Below are 17,761 nucleotides of genomic sequence, written 5' to 3'. Positions count from 1 at the left end.
GCTGCAAAGCTAAGTTACAAGATTTGCTCAAATTTCTAGCTTTCAGAATTTAGACTTTTATTTTTCACTTCAATCCTATATTGATCCTCAAGGGCTCGTTTGGTTCGCGGGAAAAGAAGGGGGGAAAGTGTGGTCAACGGAAAAGTAATGAGATGCCTCTTGTTTGGTTGGAGTTTTCAAAGGAGAGAGAAGGAAAAGTTGTATTCCCATGGGAATGTGATTCCCACATTTCATGGGAAAGTCTTTCCCATGAGAAACATGGGAAAGTTACTTTCCCATGAGGCGGGAATCACTCCATTTTTACTTTTTCCCAAAAAGTCCCTTCAGCATTAAAGAAGCATTAAAGAGGCATTAAAAACCTAATTTTTATTAAGGGCATAATAGGAATTATATATAACTTTCCTAGGAAAGTGGGTGGCCAACCAAACATAAGCACCTTAGAAATTTGTCACTTTCCCATGGTCAACCAAACATGCCAAAAGTACTTTCCTAGGCATCCTCTTTCTAGGAATTTGTTTCCCAGGAATCATATTCCTAGGAAGGAAAATGCTTCCCGCGAACCAAACGAGCCCCAAATGGTTTTAGTTGTTGTGCACAAACGGAGGGATATGGGCCATTGTTACCCGGGAAAGGGAGAAATAGAAAGGGAATTTAAAAAAACAAGATGATATTTAGTGATTGGATGCTACTACGTTAACGCAAATCTTCTCAAAACGAGTACAAACCTTATTTGTTTTTGGTGCCAAACATAAAGGTAGGTGGTTTATTAGAAGTTGAAACAAGTACAATCCTGAAATTCAGGAAGGTGCTGTAGAGGAGAGAAAGCAATTTAATGGCAACTAGTAAACACCCTTATTATAAGAGAGAAAATAAGAAAAATAAATTATATTAAATGAAAAGTTAAATTAAAGAGAAGTAAAAATTCAATTATTGGCATGTAAAAAATATTATCAAATGAAAATAAAAAAGAATATAACGACAACAATATATTAATTATTGTAGTAATTAAAATAAATTTTCAGTAGAAGTCAATATTATACTATTAGATGATATACTGATAAAAAAGATAAAATTAGTTATAAGCTAAAAGACCTTCTGGAAAATAAAGATTGCTACCAAATTTTAGGGAAAAAATAAAAATTTCTTATACCAATTTGAATAAATGGTGACTTTAACCAAGTTCTCTCCTAAAAGGATGGTTGTGCTAGGTAATCGTAAATCAACCGGATAGCTTAATGAGCTTATCTCTAACATTGGCATTGTTCATGTCTCGAGAGCATTTCAGTTGGACCAATGGAAGAGAATCAACAAGCCTAACTACATTAGATAGATTTCTCGTCCATTCTTCTCAAGAGGATCTGTTCCATCCATTGTTTGGCCTCTCTACACCTACTTTGGATCACTACTTGTTGGTTCTGCAGGTGTTTCTCATGAAGTGCTGAAAAAACGGATAGATAAAGAATTTTTTGTTCTCATATCCGGAGCTTAATGCTAGTGGGTGGAAATCAGGATTGATGATGCAGCTACAAGTTTAGCGATTAAGGTAAGAAATCTTCATACGAAAATCCCAAAAGGGAGCTGTGGTAGGGAATTTGACAAAGAAAGAGTTTGAGATGAAGTTGACTGAGGAAATTGATGGAGAGGAGGAGCACAATGATCTAAGTTGGATAGGAGGACATGGAGATCCGACCTAAAAGTTGATTTAGAAAACTTAAATTGGGAAGAAATAATGCAGAAGCGACGATCCCCGGTTCAACGTTTGAAGTAAGTGATAGGAATATTTCCTTCTTCCACAAAATAGCTAATAACACAAAAACGAAGAATACTATTTCTTCATTGTGAAGAAAAGCCAAATTAAGCAAGAATTCCAATTCATGAACTAATACACACAAGAAAGAGAAAAATAGAATAGAGCTACTATGTGGATACCTACACACTCCAAATAAAGTTGGTCCAGATCGGACGACCATGGACCCAACACTAACGATCCGAATCATTAAATATGATATACTATTTCTAAATTACTTAGTGCCAAAAATTAAGATGATTTAAAGTTTTGTAATCTATACATCAAATGATTAAAAAATATGCATTCTTCATGTATTTAAACTCTCCATTTTTTTACTGCTAGATGCATAAGTATATGTTAGAGATCTCCAAATCGTATGATTTTTTAACAATAAATAATTTAAAGATAGTAATTTGTGCCTAGATCACAGGTATCGACCCCCAATCATGCGGTCATGGCCCACCTTTTTTTGACTGTTGCATGGACGCCCATATATTAGGTTACCATAATATACATACATACATAGAGACAGAGAATTCATAATTTAGTGAAAAAATTGGATAACCTTTAGGTCAATGTCAAGACTCTTCTTCAGGTCTAGCAACAGGTAATATGAAAAAAAAAATACCAAAAATAGAAAATTGAAGCAAATAAAGGAATACTTTTATGACTGAAAAATCTGGACTTCATATGAACACCAAAATTCCTATTCTATTAAGCTGGGGAAAATGCAATTTTGTACTCTATCAACTCGTGCTCTTTAGGCTCTGACCATCGACTTGCAGTTACACAGTGACTTGCTGCAATTTGTATTGTAGGCTCAAACTATCATCACCATGCAACCCAACCCTCTGGAACAAGAAGAAAGCAACATAAAGATTTAAGGAAAAAAACCTTATGATCAGAGCTAGAAGGCAAAATACCCCTTTTCCTTCAACCACATTGTAGTTACCTTGCACCTCATCAATTAATCAAAATCATCATGACACGGAGAGTTATGATTACCCAATTTTTATCATAAGACGATAAGCTTTCTTGGCACATTCTCCACGACTGAATGCTCCTCACCATCATGATCATGAAAAGCAAATGTCAGTATTCCAACCAGGCAAAGCACTGAACCTAAAATAAGCTTATCGTAGTGCTCCACCCAGTGAAATTTGAGCTGGCTGGCTCCATAAAACGAGAGGGCTACCAGAGATATCATCACAGTTACAGTACTGCAAAAAAAAAAAAATTGTAATGTACTTATTGAACTCCCAAAACTGAAGAAACAACTAAAACTAAAAGGTAAGACTTGTATCAGCTGTTCATTTGATACACTAACACACACAAAAACAGAATAACAAAATAAGCGTAAACCTCTTGACCAGCATGGAATGCTGGTTATATCCATAATGCCTGGTTTAGCTTGAACAAAATTTTAAACCACATCTTTGATAGCCAGGGCCTTGCATCTAAGCTTGTAGGGCCTTGTCAACAAACTTTCTAAGCAAATTCAATTACATTTGTTATTATATCCCACATGGGTAGTTCTCATTTGATGAGGTTTTATCAGAATTCTGATGCTCTTAAACAGAATTTTTCCGGACCTAACTTCAGTGTAAACAACCCCTTGATGTATATATATTCCTTCATGAACCACATTTTAACTTTACACTCTCTTCCATTTCTAATCTGATAGCAATCAATGTATTACAAGTTAATGTCAAAAATAAAATATTAAGCTAACTCTTCAATGGCCACATATTTTGCCAAAACAACACTTAGAGAAGATGATTCTACTATGCACGTCTGTTTGGTGGGATTCTCTTATAGTAGTAAGCACAATGTAGCTTTTCAAAGTGTTGAAAAACTATTCCTAGTTTTACATTCACCAAGATTGCTTTAAACAAGAGTTTATAATAGACAATTTGATATTCATGTTTTTGACAAAACAAAGATGGGTCATCCAAATTAGGAACGAAATTGGATGAAGAAATGCAACAAAGCATTCTGCCAATCATTTACAACACTATATAATTTATCCAGATAAAAGCTCTATAACAAATATGCAACCTAGTTTAATAATTTATTTCTGATCACTAGATTAAGCATTGGTTCAGAGGTATCAAGAACAAATGAGGTGATGGTAAAATAAAATACATAAGTAAATGAGGCACGACTGGCATAATATATAAACTTAAACAACAAAAAGCCTCTGCAAAGTATTGACCGAACCAGTATAACATTGCTGTTGGACATTAACCCTGATGTCCTTCTTAGCCCCTGCTAAAGCAGGCCGACCTGCTAGAATATCCCAACTAATTATCCAAGGTACAATATAAATTCCTCACACATAAGGTCTAAAATTCGGAAGAAAGTTCATAAAACATTCTGAAATGCCACCAATTAGAATTCAAGATGAAATGCACCCAATTCATTTCATCATTTTCCTTTTACAAAACCAAAGTAGATATAGAGGCATACCTGAATAGCAGCACAACAATAGCTAGCACCATCATAGATGAGGAGTTGCCAACAGCAAGGAAAACAGGAAGTGTTGTTGCACAAGGAGATAATGCTGGTACAAGAATAAGTCCAGTCACAGCCAGCTTCTCCATGGGATGGTTGTGGGAGTGACTGTGGCCTCCCTTACCAAATAAGAATAGCAGAACGTAACTTCCTCCAAGAATTATGAGAAACAAGGATGCAAGTCTATGCACTGTTTCCTCACCAGCAATTGTGGTGGCCATGGTAATTGCAGCAATGCCAAGCAGTGAGGTTGAAATCACATGCAGGACAGCTCCAAATGCAGCTGCTAGTAAAATTAAAGAGAGATTCGTGAGTGTGCCTGGTTAGTCCCAACAATCGAACCACACAGACCTTTGCAGTCCAAATAACAACAATAGTTTCTATTTGACATCTGGAACTAACTCTAAAAGTTAACGAGCAACTGTCCGATGTTTTCTATTTACATTCCTGACCCTTAGAAAGAGCCGCTAAATGATCGGACCAGACAGGCGCAGGTAGCTCGACTACGTTACCAAATTCAAAAATCAACTACTACAAGTGGATGCAACCTGATCATCACTAAAACATGACGAACCAGTAATATGAATGACACAGGAATTATCATCAGATGTATACATAAACATGGGTTGTTTACTGTCAAAGATCACTAAATCCAGATAGAATGGAGTATGCTGCACACTGCACAATGCAAAAAATGTCGGGACATATATAAATGCCTATATATGGAGAGGACAGAGGCATACTTGCTTATATATCTCTGCTCACGTGTTGATTGATCAGTAGGCAGAATTTAAAAATATACCAATTAAACCAATAGGTACTGTAAATGCTATTGCCATTAATCATCACTGAAGTTAGCAGAGTTATGCCAAGAAGATCAATTTTTGTTACTGGAATCTACAGTAATACAGCTTAAAAGTTACATCCCTGAGAGATACTTAACTGAAAGCTTGCATACAGGTATGATACATAAAGCCAGGCAGGGATGCGGCCCTTTGGGGAGGTGTGGTGGAGGGAGTGCATGAGCATGGTCTTCAGTATGAACAAATAATATTTAAACGCAAGAAAAAAAAAACTAAGAAGTTGCTAGGTAGAAAGGCAGATAACCAGCATCTTTTTAGCACCAGAAGCATTCCAAACTTTATTAATCATGGCGCCAATGACAAAATGGGTGAAGGCTAGTGGTTATGGTTATGGTCAAATGTCATGTCACAAAATTTTGTTGTTCATGTGCATTCTCTGTTGTTTTCCCAGGAAAACAAAGAAAAAAAATCAAGAAGAAAAAAATTCTAAAAAAATAATGAAGATAAAAGAAATACAGGACATCTTGCAAATCTGTGCATCTTCCAACAATGCCTAAGCTTAAAGCAAGGAGAAGAATTATCAGTTATGAGAAGTTAAATTGGTATCAATATACGCACTGGAAAATGGAACAGGCCCACAATCTTCTTTCAAATTCAGCAATATAAAGCACATGAAATTTAAAAAAACAATATATTTTGAGAATTTGAAACCCAGATGGCCACTCAATCAACTCCAAAATCTTTAGTTGGAGATAGAAGCAGGTCTTCAGATTTCACTCCTCATATCCCAAAATAAAAAAAAATCTTCTTAAGCAATAATGTGGATAGGGTTTAAAATCCTTTTCAACTAAACATACTCTAGGTAGCAGTAAAATAAGGCATATGTGTATAAAAAGAGGACTAAGGAACCGGAAAACGGTGTCACAATCATGGTTGATAAAAGGTTTTTCGCAATATACAGCCTAAAATATACACAACAGAAATATCGAAACATCGAATTTACGTAAAACCACTCATTTCCTCCAAATAAAGTTTTATTTAATAACTTTCTATCGACCAAAAGTTAAAACAGGAATTTAGTTTATAGTAAGTACCAACAGAGCCTTGATGATGAGTAATGATAAAGGTGAATATTAAAAAGTGGGAGTGTTTATAAGCATGCAACCAACTTAGATAAATTGCAGGGGCAACAAGGCTCAGTTTTAAGCCCTTTCCTGCAGTTGTTTTAAACAAATTGACTGCTGGAAAAAAAGAGAATGCCCATCTGGGTTGATAAGACAAGTGAAAGAGTCAATCTCGAACAAGAGATTCCTTAAACAATTTCCCCCTCCTTATTGGATTCAATTTACAAAAGGCTGAATAAATAGGATGTCTCCAGTGGGGAAAAAATAAGGGTCTTAAAGAAGTAATGCAATGTAATAATGATATATCATTGAGTCTTAAGGAAATATTTAGAAGTAGTTGTAATATTCCTTTATTTATGAATTACTAACTAAGATTTAAATTAGGATGCTTTCTGGTGAACCTTAAACACACTGAAGATACCAAGTTTTCACTCCAAGACCAATTCCACGTCTAATACGATCCATCTGCAATCGAGACACAGTACAAGGATGACAAGATCTTAGAGACCACATTTCTGTAGATCTCTAACAGAATGTATGACAGTAGAAAAAAATTAAACCCGGAATGATTCTGAAGACGATGACAAGATCTTAGGAAAGAATGTGACGAATATATAACTCACTGACGAGGAGAGTTCTGGAGAGGCTCCATTTCTGGGCGCGGCCGACAATGGAGAAAGGGAGCCAGTGGGTGGGGATGAAGGAATGGAGCAGCGATATGGTCGCGATCCCTCCGATCGTGGATAAATCCTTCGGGTTGAAACCCTCCATTTCGAACCCCAGAGATCTATAGATCAGTCATACAAATCGCTTCCATTCCCAAGATCTAAGCAAAAACTACTACATACTACCAATTCCTTGGATTGAATTCCAACAAGAAGGAGAGGCGAATCGAGATCTAAAGGGGAGGGAGGGAGCGAGAGAGAGTTAAAGGAGTGGTGTTTTTGCGAGTGCGAGCGAGTAGGAGTGAGATAGCCCGGCGTGAGCTATCAGGTGTTTTAAGCGCCTTGCCATTTTGAGATAAATAGCAGATGGGCGCACTTCCAGGAAACACCCACTTTCACACCCTCCAGTGACACGTGGTGCAGTGCACATGTGGCCCCACGGAAGACGACCGTTCCGGGTCAGTCGAATCCACACGAATGGAAAAAAATGGGGTGCTGATGATTGGCACTCAGATCATAAACACCTGTGAATAAATTGTAAATTCTATGGTAAATTTTGATCAACAATTTCATAAAAAATAATTACAAGAATAATAAAGAATTTAAAATTTTAATAATTTGAAAGATATTGTTATTACTTTCATGATGATTCCTAAATGATGAAAAAAATGTACTAATCTGGCCTGAAACAAGTCCAATTTCCCTCTCTTAGCCCATATACAAAGGCAGAACTCGTATTTCTAACTTCTGACCACCCTTCTCCACCTCACTCTCGTGCCATGCTATGTCCATGCTTGTATTTTGTTTTGCAGTAATTTTATTCAGCTAGATAAGGATCTTTCAAATCTTTCTTAGTTCCCTGCAATCATCTGGAAGCTTAAACTCGTTTTTTATAAGATTTCACCGTTATTGCACATCTCTAACATATAAAAAAACGAATGCAACATAATTTACGGACTATCTAAGGTACAAGAACACATTGGTGGTTGAATAGACAGAACACTACAGAAGATCTAAGATACATGAATATAGCGTGATTACATCAACCTTTATACTCCCGTGCCTTGTGATGTTCTTCCATATCATGGAATGTGGGAACATTGAATCTTAAGAGTTTGTCGAGGCTATTATCCTGGATCGTGGAGAATATTATATGAGCAACTCCGTCCAAATCAACATCTAAGCTACGTAGATGCAGCCTAGCAACAAAGCTGCAGCGTAATTGGTGTGATATCTTGGAGCCATCCTTTAGAAATCATCGGTATCTGTAGTAAACCTAGACTAGTTTCTTCTCGGAGAGCTTCGTTTGTGTTCTATTTTGCTGATACTATTAGTTATATTTATTCTCGCATAACTTTTCTTTCTACCCAAAATGTATTTAAAGTTTTATTCCGTCAAATTATGTTTTGAGAATCAGACTTCGACCGTAATGAGGTAGGTTTTATTCGACCCGAGGTGGATCAGAGGTGAATATAGATAATGGTAAAATTCATCCCAAACTCTACTCAAATGTATATAACTCTTCATAAATTTCTTCAACAAGGCAAAAACAAAAAGATGATTTGCATGCAAAAATATTGATTTTTGTAACTTTATCCGACTTAATCCTTCCAATCTACTCTATCTAACTCCATTTCATCCTATCGTGCCTGGAGATTCTACTTGCCCCGCTCGATCTCTAGACAAGTATGGAACATATCTAGGTAATAGTCTATACTCAATCTGTTACTATCTCTAGCTTCGCCTTTGCTAGTACTTTTTTGTTATATTTATTTTTGCGCATATTTTTCTTTCTACTAAAAGAAATAATTTAAATGCTCCAGCCCAGGTCAAGAGCAACATCACAAACCATAAGGGCCGAGATTGTATCTTTCGCATAAAGAATGTTTGATCTTTTTTTCTTTTTTGCGACCGTAAAAAAATATAAAATATATAAATAAATCTATCTCATCCTATTAGCTTAAGCTTGTAGGATAAGTGGTGATTTTAACAGCGACATCAACTATTGATCATATCTCCCATAGATTTTTTTCAAAATACTCTCTTTTTTTTTTCATCTGTTTGTATAGATTTTGAAATAAATATTGCGCAATCCAACGGCTAGTGCAATCCACCAAATAAAGAAAAAAAAGAAAGAAGAAGGAGGTGAAATAATTCTACCGCATATAGAACCTGAACCATAAACCCTCTCCTTCCCCTCCCCGCATCACCCTCGGGTTTGAGACCTCGGGTTCTCTTTCGATTGATCTTCGTTCGCCACGCCGACCGTTTGGATTGCACAATAGCTGCTTCGAGATCCGTGCAGACGGATGAATGAAGAGATCGAATTCGATCGGCTGCTAGGAGATCAAACCCTAGCTCTGGCTCGCATATCCTTTTACAAGGCGGTCAGGTCTCCAGTGTCTCGACTTCGATCCAAATCTCCGCTCCGCGATGGGGATCGATCTCTTCGACTCGTGCGATCCGGGCACCGAGGACGTCGACCTCTCCAAGATCGAGGTCGACAAGCAGTACGCCCGGCGATTGGAGCACAACAAGAAGCGGGAGGCCCTCCAGAGGTACGAGGAGCTCAAGAAGCGCGGCCTCGCCGGCAACTCCGACGACTCCGACGAGGATGAGTCCTCGTCAGACGACGGCAACGACGATCCCGTCGACTCCGGTAAGAGGGACCTCCAGTTCTTCGATGCCCTCGTCAGGGTTCGGAAGAAGGACCCCAGTATCCTCCAAAAGGATGCAAAAATCTACTCCGATGATGAAGAAGAGGGGGAGGAGAAGCCCAAAGCTGCGAAAAAGGAGAGACCTTTGTACCTGAAGGACGTCATGGCCCAGCATTTGATCGAGGAAGGACCGGAATTCGGTGGGAAGCCGCTGAAAAATAACCCCAAGGTCTACAACAAGGAGCAGGAGGAGGGTCTCAAGGCATTCCTGGAGGCGGCGGAGAAAGAGGAAGATGAAGCCGGGTCTGAGGATGATGGCGATATCATTAAAGAGAAGGAGGCGGTTGTGGAGGAGGTTGATGAGGATGCCGATGAGCGCAACAAGAAATTGGATGATTACTTCGGGAAAGATGATGAATTGAACGAGGATGATTTGTTCCTGAAGAACTATTTTCTCCAGAGGCCGTGGGCCACGCAGGATAAGGACAACAAGCGGCCGTTCGACGACATTGATGTTTCAGAGGACGAGGATGAGCTCGACAAGCAGGATAGGTATGAGGCGGAGTACAATTTCCGGCATGAGGAAGGGGAGGCGGACCGAGTTCTGGGTCACTCGAGGTTTATTGAAGGGTCGGTGAGGAAGAAGACGAGCAGCAGGAAGCTGCAGAGGAAGAGCAAGGAGGAGAGGATGGCGCTGGCTGAGTTTGAGAGGAAGGAGGAGCTGAAGCACTTGAAGAATCTGAAGAAGAAGGAGATCCAGGAGAAGCTCGAGAAGATTCGAGCGATTGCAGGGGTTGGAGAGGATGGGGTCTGCAAGCTGGATGAGGATGATCTAGAGGAAGATTTCAATCCAGAGGAGTATGATAAGAAGATGAAAGAAATGTTCGATGCGGACTATTATGATGCCGAGGATGCTGATCCAGGGTTTGGAAGCAATGACGAGGCTGATTTGGAGAAGCCGGATTTTGATAAGGAAGATGAATTGCTTGGGCTTCCCAAAGGTTGGGATGTTGGTGGATCTAATGAGGGGTTTGAGGCAGTGAGAGAGAGGGTCTTAAAACAGAAAGAGGAAGAAGAGCCACAAAAGGAGGAGGGTAAGAGGAAGAGGAAGCGTAAAATCTCTCTTAAGGAGAAAGTTGGACTTGATAAGGAGTTGGAGGAGTATTATAAGTTGGATTATGAAGATACAATTGGAGACCTGAAGACTCGGTTCAAGTACAAGTCTGTTCCAGCTAATAGATATGGCTTGCAACCTGAAGAGCTTTTAGTGGCTAATGACAAGGATTTGAACCAATATGTTTCCCTGAAGAGGTTAGCACCGTATAGGGAGAAGGAGTGGAAGGTGACGTATCACCAGAAGTTGAAAAAGGATTTGATTCTTCATGGAGGAAAAACAGATGCCCACAAGAATGGTAAGAAGCAGAGGACAGAGGGAGGCCCAAGATCGACAGAGCCAGAGAAGGAAAAACAGAAAACAGAACCTGAGGAAGCAAATGGTGAACCTAATCCATTGTCTAGGCGCAGTAGAAGAAGACGCCGGCAGGCTGAATTGAAACTGTCCCACTCGAGGCTCATGGCTTATGGAAAGGTCCCCTCGAAACCTCGGAAGAAGCACTAAAGTTTTTGGAGAAAGTTGCATGGATATTTAAAAGGTTGTTCATTTATAAAATTTTGTCTTCTTTTGTTATTGATTTTTAGGTAGGCAAATCCTGTACTCTTTTCCTCAAAAGATGGAGTGATCAGTCAGCTTTCCTTTCTTTTCCTGGGTCTCTAATGTTGGAATCCTAATACTCTTCATAGTCGTTGTGTTTAAATTGCTATTTGTGAGGCACATTTGAGCACTTTGCAGTGGAAAAGTAATTTATTATCCGACTACTGACAAATTTAATAATGTTTTTCTCTAATGCTTTACGTGAAAACTGTGTATTTTGCTTCATTTCTGGGTGGAACTAATACTAATATATTTGGGGAAAGTTATTCGTTCTTCTTCTATCTCTGTAAGATCTTTTATCTTGTTTTCAACGGAGTCTTGATATTGATAACTGATATTTCAATACAGTTATTCCATATAAATGAGTTAAGGATTAACATGATACCGATTGTCAAACAGCCATGCCTAATTGCTGCTAAAAAGCATTGAGCAAGCGAAGGTCATAAATTTATATATGTTTGGGCATTAGGTAGCGTTTTGTTGCTTTATAAGGATGGTTTAGTAAGGACGCAAAAATCAAGGAAGTGCTTATCAAATGGTAGTGTAGGATGGATGAGACTATCTGGTGTGGCCAAGGGGGGCAAGAAATCTGCAACAAGCTTGCACTGAATAAATTCCTATTGAATCCGTCAAGCAAGGAAAGTTATAAACTCATGTCGTCTGGCTTGAACTTAAGCATTTATGTAGAGGGAAGCTCTTGATAACTTCTGACCACTGTTTGTCTTGGTAGTGTCAATCTTGTTCCTAGCTGTACTTGCATAAGCTGTAGTGCCCAATTAGGGGATCATAGATATTTATTTTTAATTGCAAAACCTCTGCGGAGATATGGGCATTGTTCTACCAAAATGGTGATATGCCTTGCTAGTCCAAAATAAGGACGAATTTAGACAATTTCCTCATCAAGATGACTAAAGATGATTATAGGGACGACTTAAAGACAATCTTGCGACTATTAGTTCATGTGGCTTGCAAAAGTTTCAAACATATTTTGAATATAATAGATAGAACAATAGTCATTATAGGGATGGCTTAGAGACAATGTTGCGACTATTGGTACATGTGGATTGCAAAAGTTTCATGCATGTTTGAATAGAATAGATAGAACAACTAGAACATACTTCATTTTATAAGTAGGTGGGTCGAAGATTGCCCTTGTTCTTAAGACAATAATGGGGAGAGATATCAAGTGGAACACCTCATGGGTGTCTTGGGCGATATTTAAACAAACTAATAATTGAAGCAATGTTATGTATTATAAGAATTGAGTAAGGAAAGTTATGTTCACATTCTAGTGAACATAATGCCTGCTTGCAAAGGCATGGCATGTTTTCTTAAATATAAGATCATTTGGTTAATGTTATGGAGTTGAGACAGGATGGCATTGGTGCACTCAAGGTTGTTAAGTTAATACTCGTACAATTGATACAGTTTCTGCTTGCATGTAATTCTTAAATCAAGCAGTTACCTCCAGCTTTCTGTCATTCTATAATTTTTCATTTAAAATTTTTTCAGTTGTACCTGTACTTTGGAAATTAGTTGACTATCATTACTAATTCCATAAAACCTTTCTATTTGCCTCTCATTTCAGGTAGTTGTTTATACCATAGGAGTAAATAGTTAAGTTGAAGCTTCAGCCATGAAGTAATTTATAATTGTGTTTTTGATGTTCATCCATATTGAGATGAGATGTCGAACATTCACTGTTGTCAACTTTGACATGAGTGGACATGCTCCATGCTTGAAAGGGATTAAATATTTTCAAAGAAGCATCTAAGGCTTCAAAACTTAATGATTCCATTAGAAATATTACACATGCATTCTTATGAAAAGTATGTTACTAATGAAACATTTCATATATTTAAATCAACTTATTTGAAACAGCATGTAAAACTAGGATTTACTCTGGGCACCTTACAAGATTTCTTTCCCCTAAATTTAAACCATTTGGTTTTAAATGAATTTAGTCAAGATTTGTTCCAAAATAATTTTCAAGATTTTTCAAAAGTTTAATTATTAAAGGTGTTTCGAGGTGACTGAGGTTGATTCTAAACAATAAATCATCTGAAACTGACTATAACTGACCACTTGTCTGACAAATTGGTTCTTCACCAATATTAGCTGAGACGTTTAACATCTTTGGTAGCTGAAACTTTAATTGATACTCATTGACATCGGCAAGTAAAATGGTGTAGAAAATGTTCAAAAATAAGGGCAAAGGTTGTGAATATTGGAGTGTATTCTGAGCTTCTAGTTGCTCACTGTCTTAATAGGTATGTCACAGTTATTTGCCTATTCGTATTTTAAGACTCTGGATGGAGTGAACCTCTAAGCTTTTCTCCTTGAATATGCCAACGGTGGTTTAATAAAGGGAGGTTTTCAGGAATATTCGATGTCATTGAAGATGATCTAGATTTCATAAATGTAGTTATAATGACCATTAAGCCTGCTATTTTGGATCATGGTTTCATTCTGCATGAATAATTAAATTGCAGTTTTCGAGGGTGTTGGTACATCAAAGATGTTATGTCATCTAAATTTTGTGTCATAAGCTTTAATTGTAGGAACCTTATATTGTTTACTGAGCTGATAACTCTTAATTGATGAGATTTCTATTCTGTGACCAACTAGCCCTGGCTACCATGAGTTATTAAAAATCAGTTTAACCTAACTATCCTGTTACCATGTTTTCTTTTAATTTGCTTTATGTAAATTAAAGTACTGTTCTTCTAAAAGGCCTGTAAGTAAACTTTTAATATGACACACGGTTTGTATTTTACTCACATTTTATGTAGACAATCTTGGACCTCATTTTATTTCCCCAATAAAATGCTTTCAATTTGTAACAGATGAAGTGGTTTCTACATATATTCGTTTTTTCCAAACTCATTTTTCTTTCCACTAGCCATTTTGTTGATCTGCTTCACGTGGATGATTGTCGATTTTGGCAATATGTTGCCACATCAACACAGCAAGAAAAAGAGCATCCTTCAGTTATACAAGTGTGGATTAAGAGGCTGGGGTTCAGTATTTTTTGATATGGTTCTAAGAAGGGTGAGATTATGTTTAGAGACCTAATACATGCATCTTTCTCCTGCAAATTCATGCAGAAAATAATTCTTATGTGTTGCAGGTGATTATCAATAAATCAAATTGATCACTGCTGCACTTTGTGACAGATCCATTGCTATAGTTTAATGCAACTTATCCTGCTCATGTCTTGCTTTCTTTTGTGAATTTGTCCTTGAAAGAGCTTTGAATAATTAGCTTCAACATTTAGCCTGTTAGAGACCACTCTGTAAACTATCCTTGAAAGAAATTGGGGTTCAAATGCAACGTATTCTGCAAATCTTTCTTTTTTAACAAATCATCCTCAAAAGGAAGTAACTAGTTATAATTTAAGCACGTCAAAGTCCCAAGGACAACTCGGTAACCTCAAAGAAATATGAGGCACCACCGAAAGAATGACAAACCATCATACGTCATGCTTTAATTTTAGACCTAACCTGTGGACTGTGGTTGTAGAGTTTGCTCAATTGTTTGCAACAACCAAAGTTGCTGATGAGCTGAGGGAATTTGTATATGCTTATATGTGATTCTTTATTCAGAGAAATGAAGTATAATCTGAAATGAAACTAGTTAAACCTGATTTTAGAACTTCTGGATAATGCTTATGTGTATGTCTTCACAATATCTGGAACTGTTGATGCTTTTGCTTGTCATGGGCATCAGGCGATTAAGAAGACGGAGCTTAGAAAGAACAGGTTTTCTTTCCTTTTTATCGTTTGCCCCTCATTTTTCTTTGTAACTTTGACGAAGTGGTGCCCAAGAATTTCCACTTTTTGGGCGTATTCAAAGAATCTCCCTAGCCTACAGTGTCATGCTGCTGCTGCAGTCATGACAATTTAAATGGAGCAGTGCCCAAAAATTACTTGTAACATGGAATGTCCATGTTTTTCGATTCTTTTGTATTGATGCCATTCTATGGTGGTTTGTTTATTGAGAGAGCCTATGATAATTTGTAGTATCTCAAAAGTGGTCCATATATTTTGAATGCTTTTGCTCTTGATCATTGTTGAAATCCTTATTGTTAATTACAGTACATCCATTTGTTGCAACGAAGGCTTTAAAGCTGCACTTATGCAGCCTGAGCTTCCCCTGGTCATTCAGAAAATGGAAACCTGATACTCGCTGGCAGCTAGAACTAACTTGACGTAACGAGAACTATGTGAAGATTTTGCGAAAGTAATGAATGTCAGAGTGCATAAGGACTTCAGATATATGCTCTTGCAGGTTGACTTTCATGTAGATTAACTGAGGCTCGGACATGCTGCAGGGATTCTCGTTTGGAGGTTATGGTTTTGAATCCAGTTGATTTATTGTGGACCTTTTATAGCTCTAATGATTAATGTAGGTGTCAGTTTATTTCTCTTTTTAAAACAGAAAAAAAGGCATCAAGATGCAATGGCAATGACTGAATGACATGCATTTCGCTGGATTGTGTTCGTGCACCTTCATAAATAGACTTTTATAAACGCTGATCATGCATCGTTTACTTCATTTACTTGTTCCTTTGCTACATATATAAAAGACTCTGCTAAAAAGGTCTCCCTTGCGTGGAAGGTCTGCTTGCTAAAATAAGCTATTCGACATTATGGAAGGCAGGCATGGTAATGTGCCTGCTGATTGGGCAGCGAAGGAAGGCACTTCGGCTAATGGTCCGGTGACTTGGGAGTTTTTCTTCCCACCTGAGCCAAATGCTCTTGTAACTATTGATTCCCTTTGAAATGGGTGTTTTAGAATGTAACAGACATTAGCCATATATGTAAGAGGGGATCAGGAGAATCATTTCAGGGCAGTTCAGAACAAGCTCCTGTTAGGAAAATCATGCATGCCCTGGAGGTGGCAATCAATATACAGAGAAATCACCTGAGCTAATAGGTGAGTAAGCTCGATCTAGTTTAGGTTTTATCGGTTCTATCGGTTTTAAGACTAGCTGATCTACCTGTACATGATGTTTGCATGCAGGGGAGGGGAGGCCGCAACTTAGCTGGATTACCGACCTCGATGGTGAAACACCTGGCAAGGAAGAAAGTTCTTTAGCAGGCATGCTACATAAGAGGATGAGGTGTGTAGCAATGTACTCTTTTTTTGGTTAGCATAGAGTTATCCAAAAATTCAAAACAGAAAAACCCTGTATGATACTCTAATTTGATTCTTATACCTAGAATACTGAGTGGCAACAGCTCACCAAAGTAGTAGGGTTATAGTTAGTGTCACGCGTGGAGATAATTTATTATATACCAAAAATATTTAAGAGGCAACAGCCTACAATCTGCAGTACCAGTGGTAATGGAAGGAGACAGGAATTAGTATTCAGTCCACAGATTAGAGCTGTCCAAGATATATAATCTCGTACAGCTCTTTAATTGTTCCCTAACCAATCAACACCTTAGAACTGTATTGTTCTCAGAGCCAGAACCTTCCAATCATCAATGACAGATAGCTCATTTATGGGTCTACACCCTTGAGTCCTTTGTTCTCAAGAATTGTTGGATGGGTAAAGATTTAGGAGTTGAGGAGGCTCCATCTGAAATCATGGTTTCATCAGCTGGTACTGTTGCAGTGGTCATGCCAGCTAAGAGCTCGCAATGCAAAAGAATTGCCCATTTAATCAGGTCAGTGTCATGACCTAATAATGTTCGTAATTTGTGTTGGCAGTATGACTAACAGAATTTTAATCTAGTTTCAACATTGTTTCATTTTGATTAGTGCAAAGATGCAGTCGTTGTCGATTACATCAAGAATATCTTTTGGTGGGTGCAACTCGTCAAGATGATATAATGTCTTGTTTCAAGTAATGAACCATCGTCGTTCGCTTAACATCTATAGTCAAAGTTTAGCACAATTCAGACCATTTCTTCCCAAGTTGTTGTTAGGCAACCTGACCTACCCTGACTAGTTAGGCATGTGCCTAGATCTCTTAACCTATTGGCCAGAAAAAAATAGCCAGGATCAATGATGTAGTTATAGTTCTCTTATGCGCATGTGAAAATTTTTTTCACTCTGTTTAATTAGTTAATGTGCAAGAAATATATTATATACTGAGAATTTTCTGTGTTTCACTAGAGTTTTTTTTACTGCGACTCCACCTGAATCTTACAGTTCTTTGGAGCTTTTCAAAATCCATCAACAAATCCCCTAATAGTTCAGCTCTTTTTCTCTAGAGTCTTAGATTACTCACCAAGGATTTTGGGTCATTAACATCGAAGCAGACATCACGGTGGCACATTATTTCTTTGGGGATCAAGATTCCTGTACAGCTTAATTCGATCGCACATGCACCTTATTTATTTTAGGATATAGATTCCTGATAAAGCTTCTTTCAAGATGAATAGGGGATCAACAGTATGGAACTCTATTTTACTTGGGTCCTGTCTCACCACCTAGCATTGTAGTTCTTTATTCGCAAGTCCTTGTCAGAAGAATTCAGACAACTTT

General features: G+C 37.8%; 2 protein-coding genes across 7 annotated transcripts; one reads left to right on the top strand and one right to left on the bottom strand.

The window, feature by feature from the left end:
- Nucleotides 1-2,324: 2,324 nt before the first annotated feature.
- On the bottom strand, nt 2,325-7,866 carry LOC103704987. Of its 6 annotated transcripts, none has more exons than XR_005514333.1 (4): nt 6,854-7,866; nt 4,259-4,589; nt 2,742-3,009; nt 2,325-2,640 (listed from the first exon to the last, which is right to left on the bottom strand). XR_005514333.1 is itself a non-coding variant. In XM_039132326.1 (4 exons), exons 1-3 carry the CDS (start codon nt 6,999-7,001, stop codon nt 2,805-2,807), a joined length of 684 nt encoding a protein of 227 aa, XP_038988254.1. In that variant the 5' UTR covers nt 7,002-7,807; the 3' UTR covers nt 2,325-2,640; nt 2,795-2,804. The 6 variants fall into 6 exon arrangements, 5 of the variants coding, with proteins under 5 accessions (XP_038988254.1, XP_038988253.1, XP_017697745.1 ...); XM_039132326.1 differs by having other exon boundaries at nt 2,795-3,009; nt 6,854-7,807; XM_039132325.1 differs by having other exon boundaries at nt 2,325-3,009; nt 6,854-7,813.
- A 1,062-nt stretch (nt 7,867-8,928) lies between these two features.
- On the top strand, nt 8,929-11,419 carry LOC103704988 (protein KRI1 homolog). Its single transcript, XM_008788534.4, has one exon. It carries the CDS (start codon nt 9,329-9,331, stop codon nt 11,168-11,170), a length of 1,842 nt encoding a protein of 613 aa, XP_008786756.3. The 5' UTR covers nt 8,929-9,328; the 3' UTR covers nt 11,171-11,419.
- The last annotated feature ends 6,342 nt before the right edge of the window (nt 11,420-17,761 follow it).

This window comes from Phoenix dactylifera, chromosome 12 (genome assembly GCF_009389715.1).
Source record: "Phoenix dactylifera cultivar Barhee BC4 chromosome 12, palm_55x_up_171113_PBpolish2nd_filt_p, whole genome shotgun sequence".
Lineage (NCBI taxonomy): Eukaryota > Viridiplantae > Streptophyta > Magnoliopsida > Arecales > Arecaceae > Phoenix > Phoenix dactylifera.
Note: the sequence above shows the minus strand (reverse complement) of the source record. Positions and strands in the feature narration are given on the sequence as shown.

Excerpts from the sequence above, each read along its gene's own strand:
- LOC103704987 (XM_039132325.1), bottom strand. The coding sequence starts at position 7,001 with ATGGAGGGTTTCAACCCGAAGGATTTATCCACGATCGGAGGGATCGCG. Across the intron at positions 4,590-6,853 it reads CTCCAGAACTCTCCTCGTCA|CAGCTGCATTTGGAGCTGTC; the intron begins GTGAGTTATATA and ends TAATTTTACTAG. Across the intron at positions 3,010-4,258 it reads ATTGTTGTGCTGCTATTCAG|TACTGTAACTGTGATGATAT; the intron begins GTATGCCTCTAT and ends TTTTTTTTGCAG.
- LOC103704988 (XM_008788534.4), top strand. The coding sequence starts at position 9,329 with ATGGGGATCGATCTCTTCGACTCGTGCGATCCGGGCACCGAGGACGTC.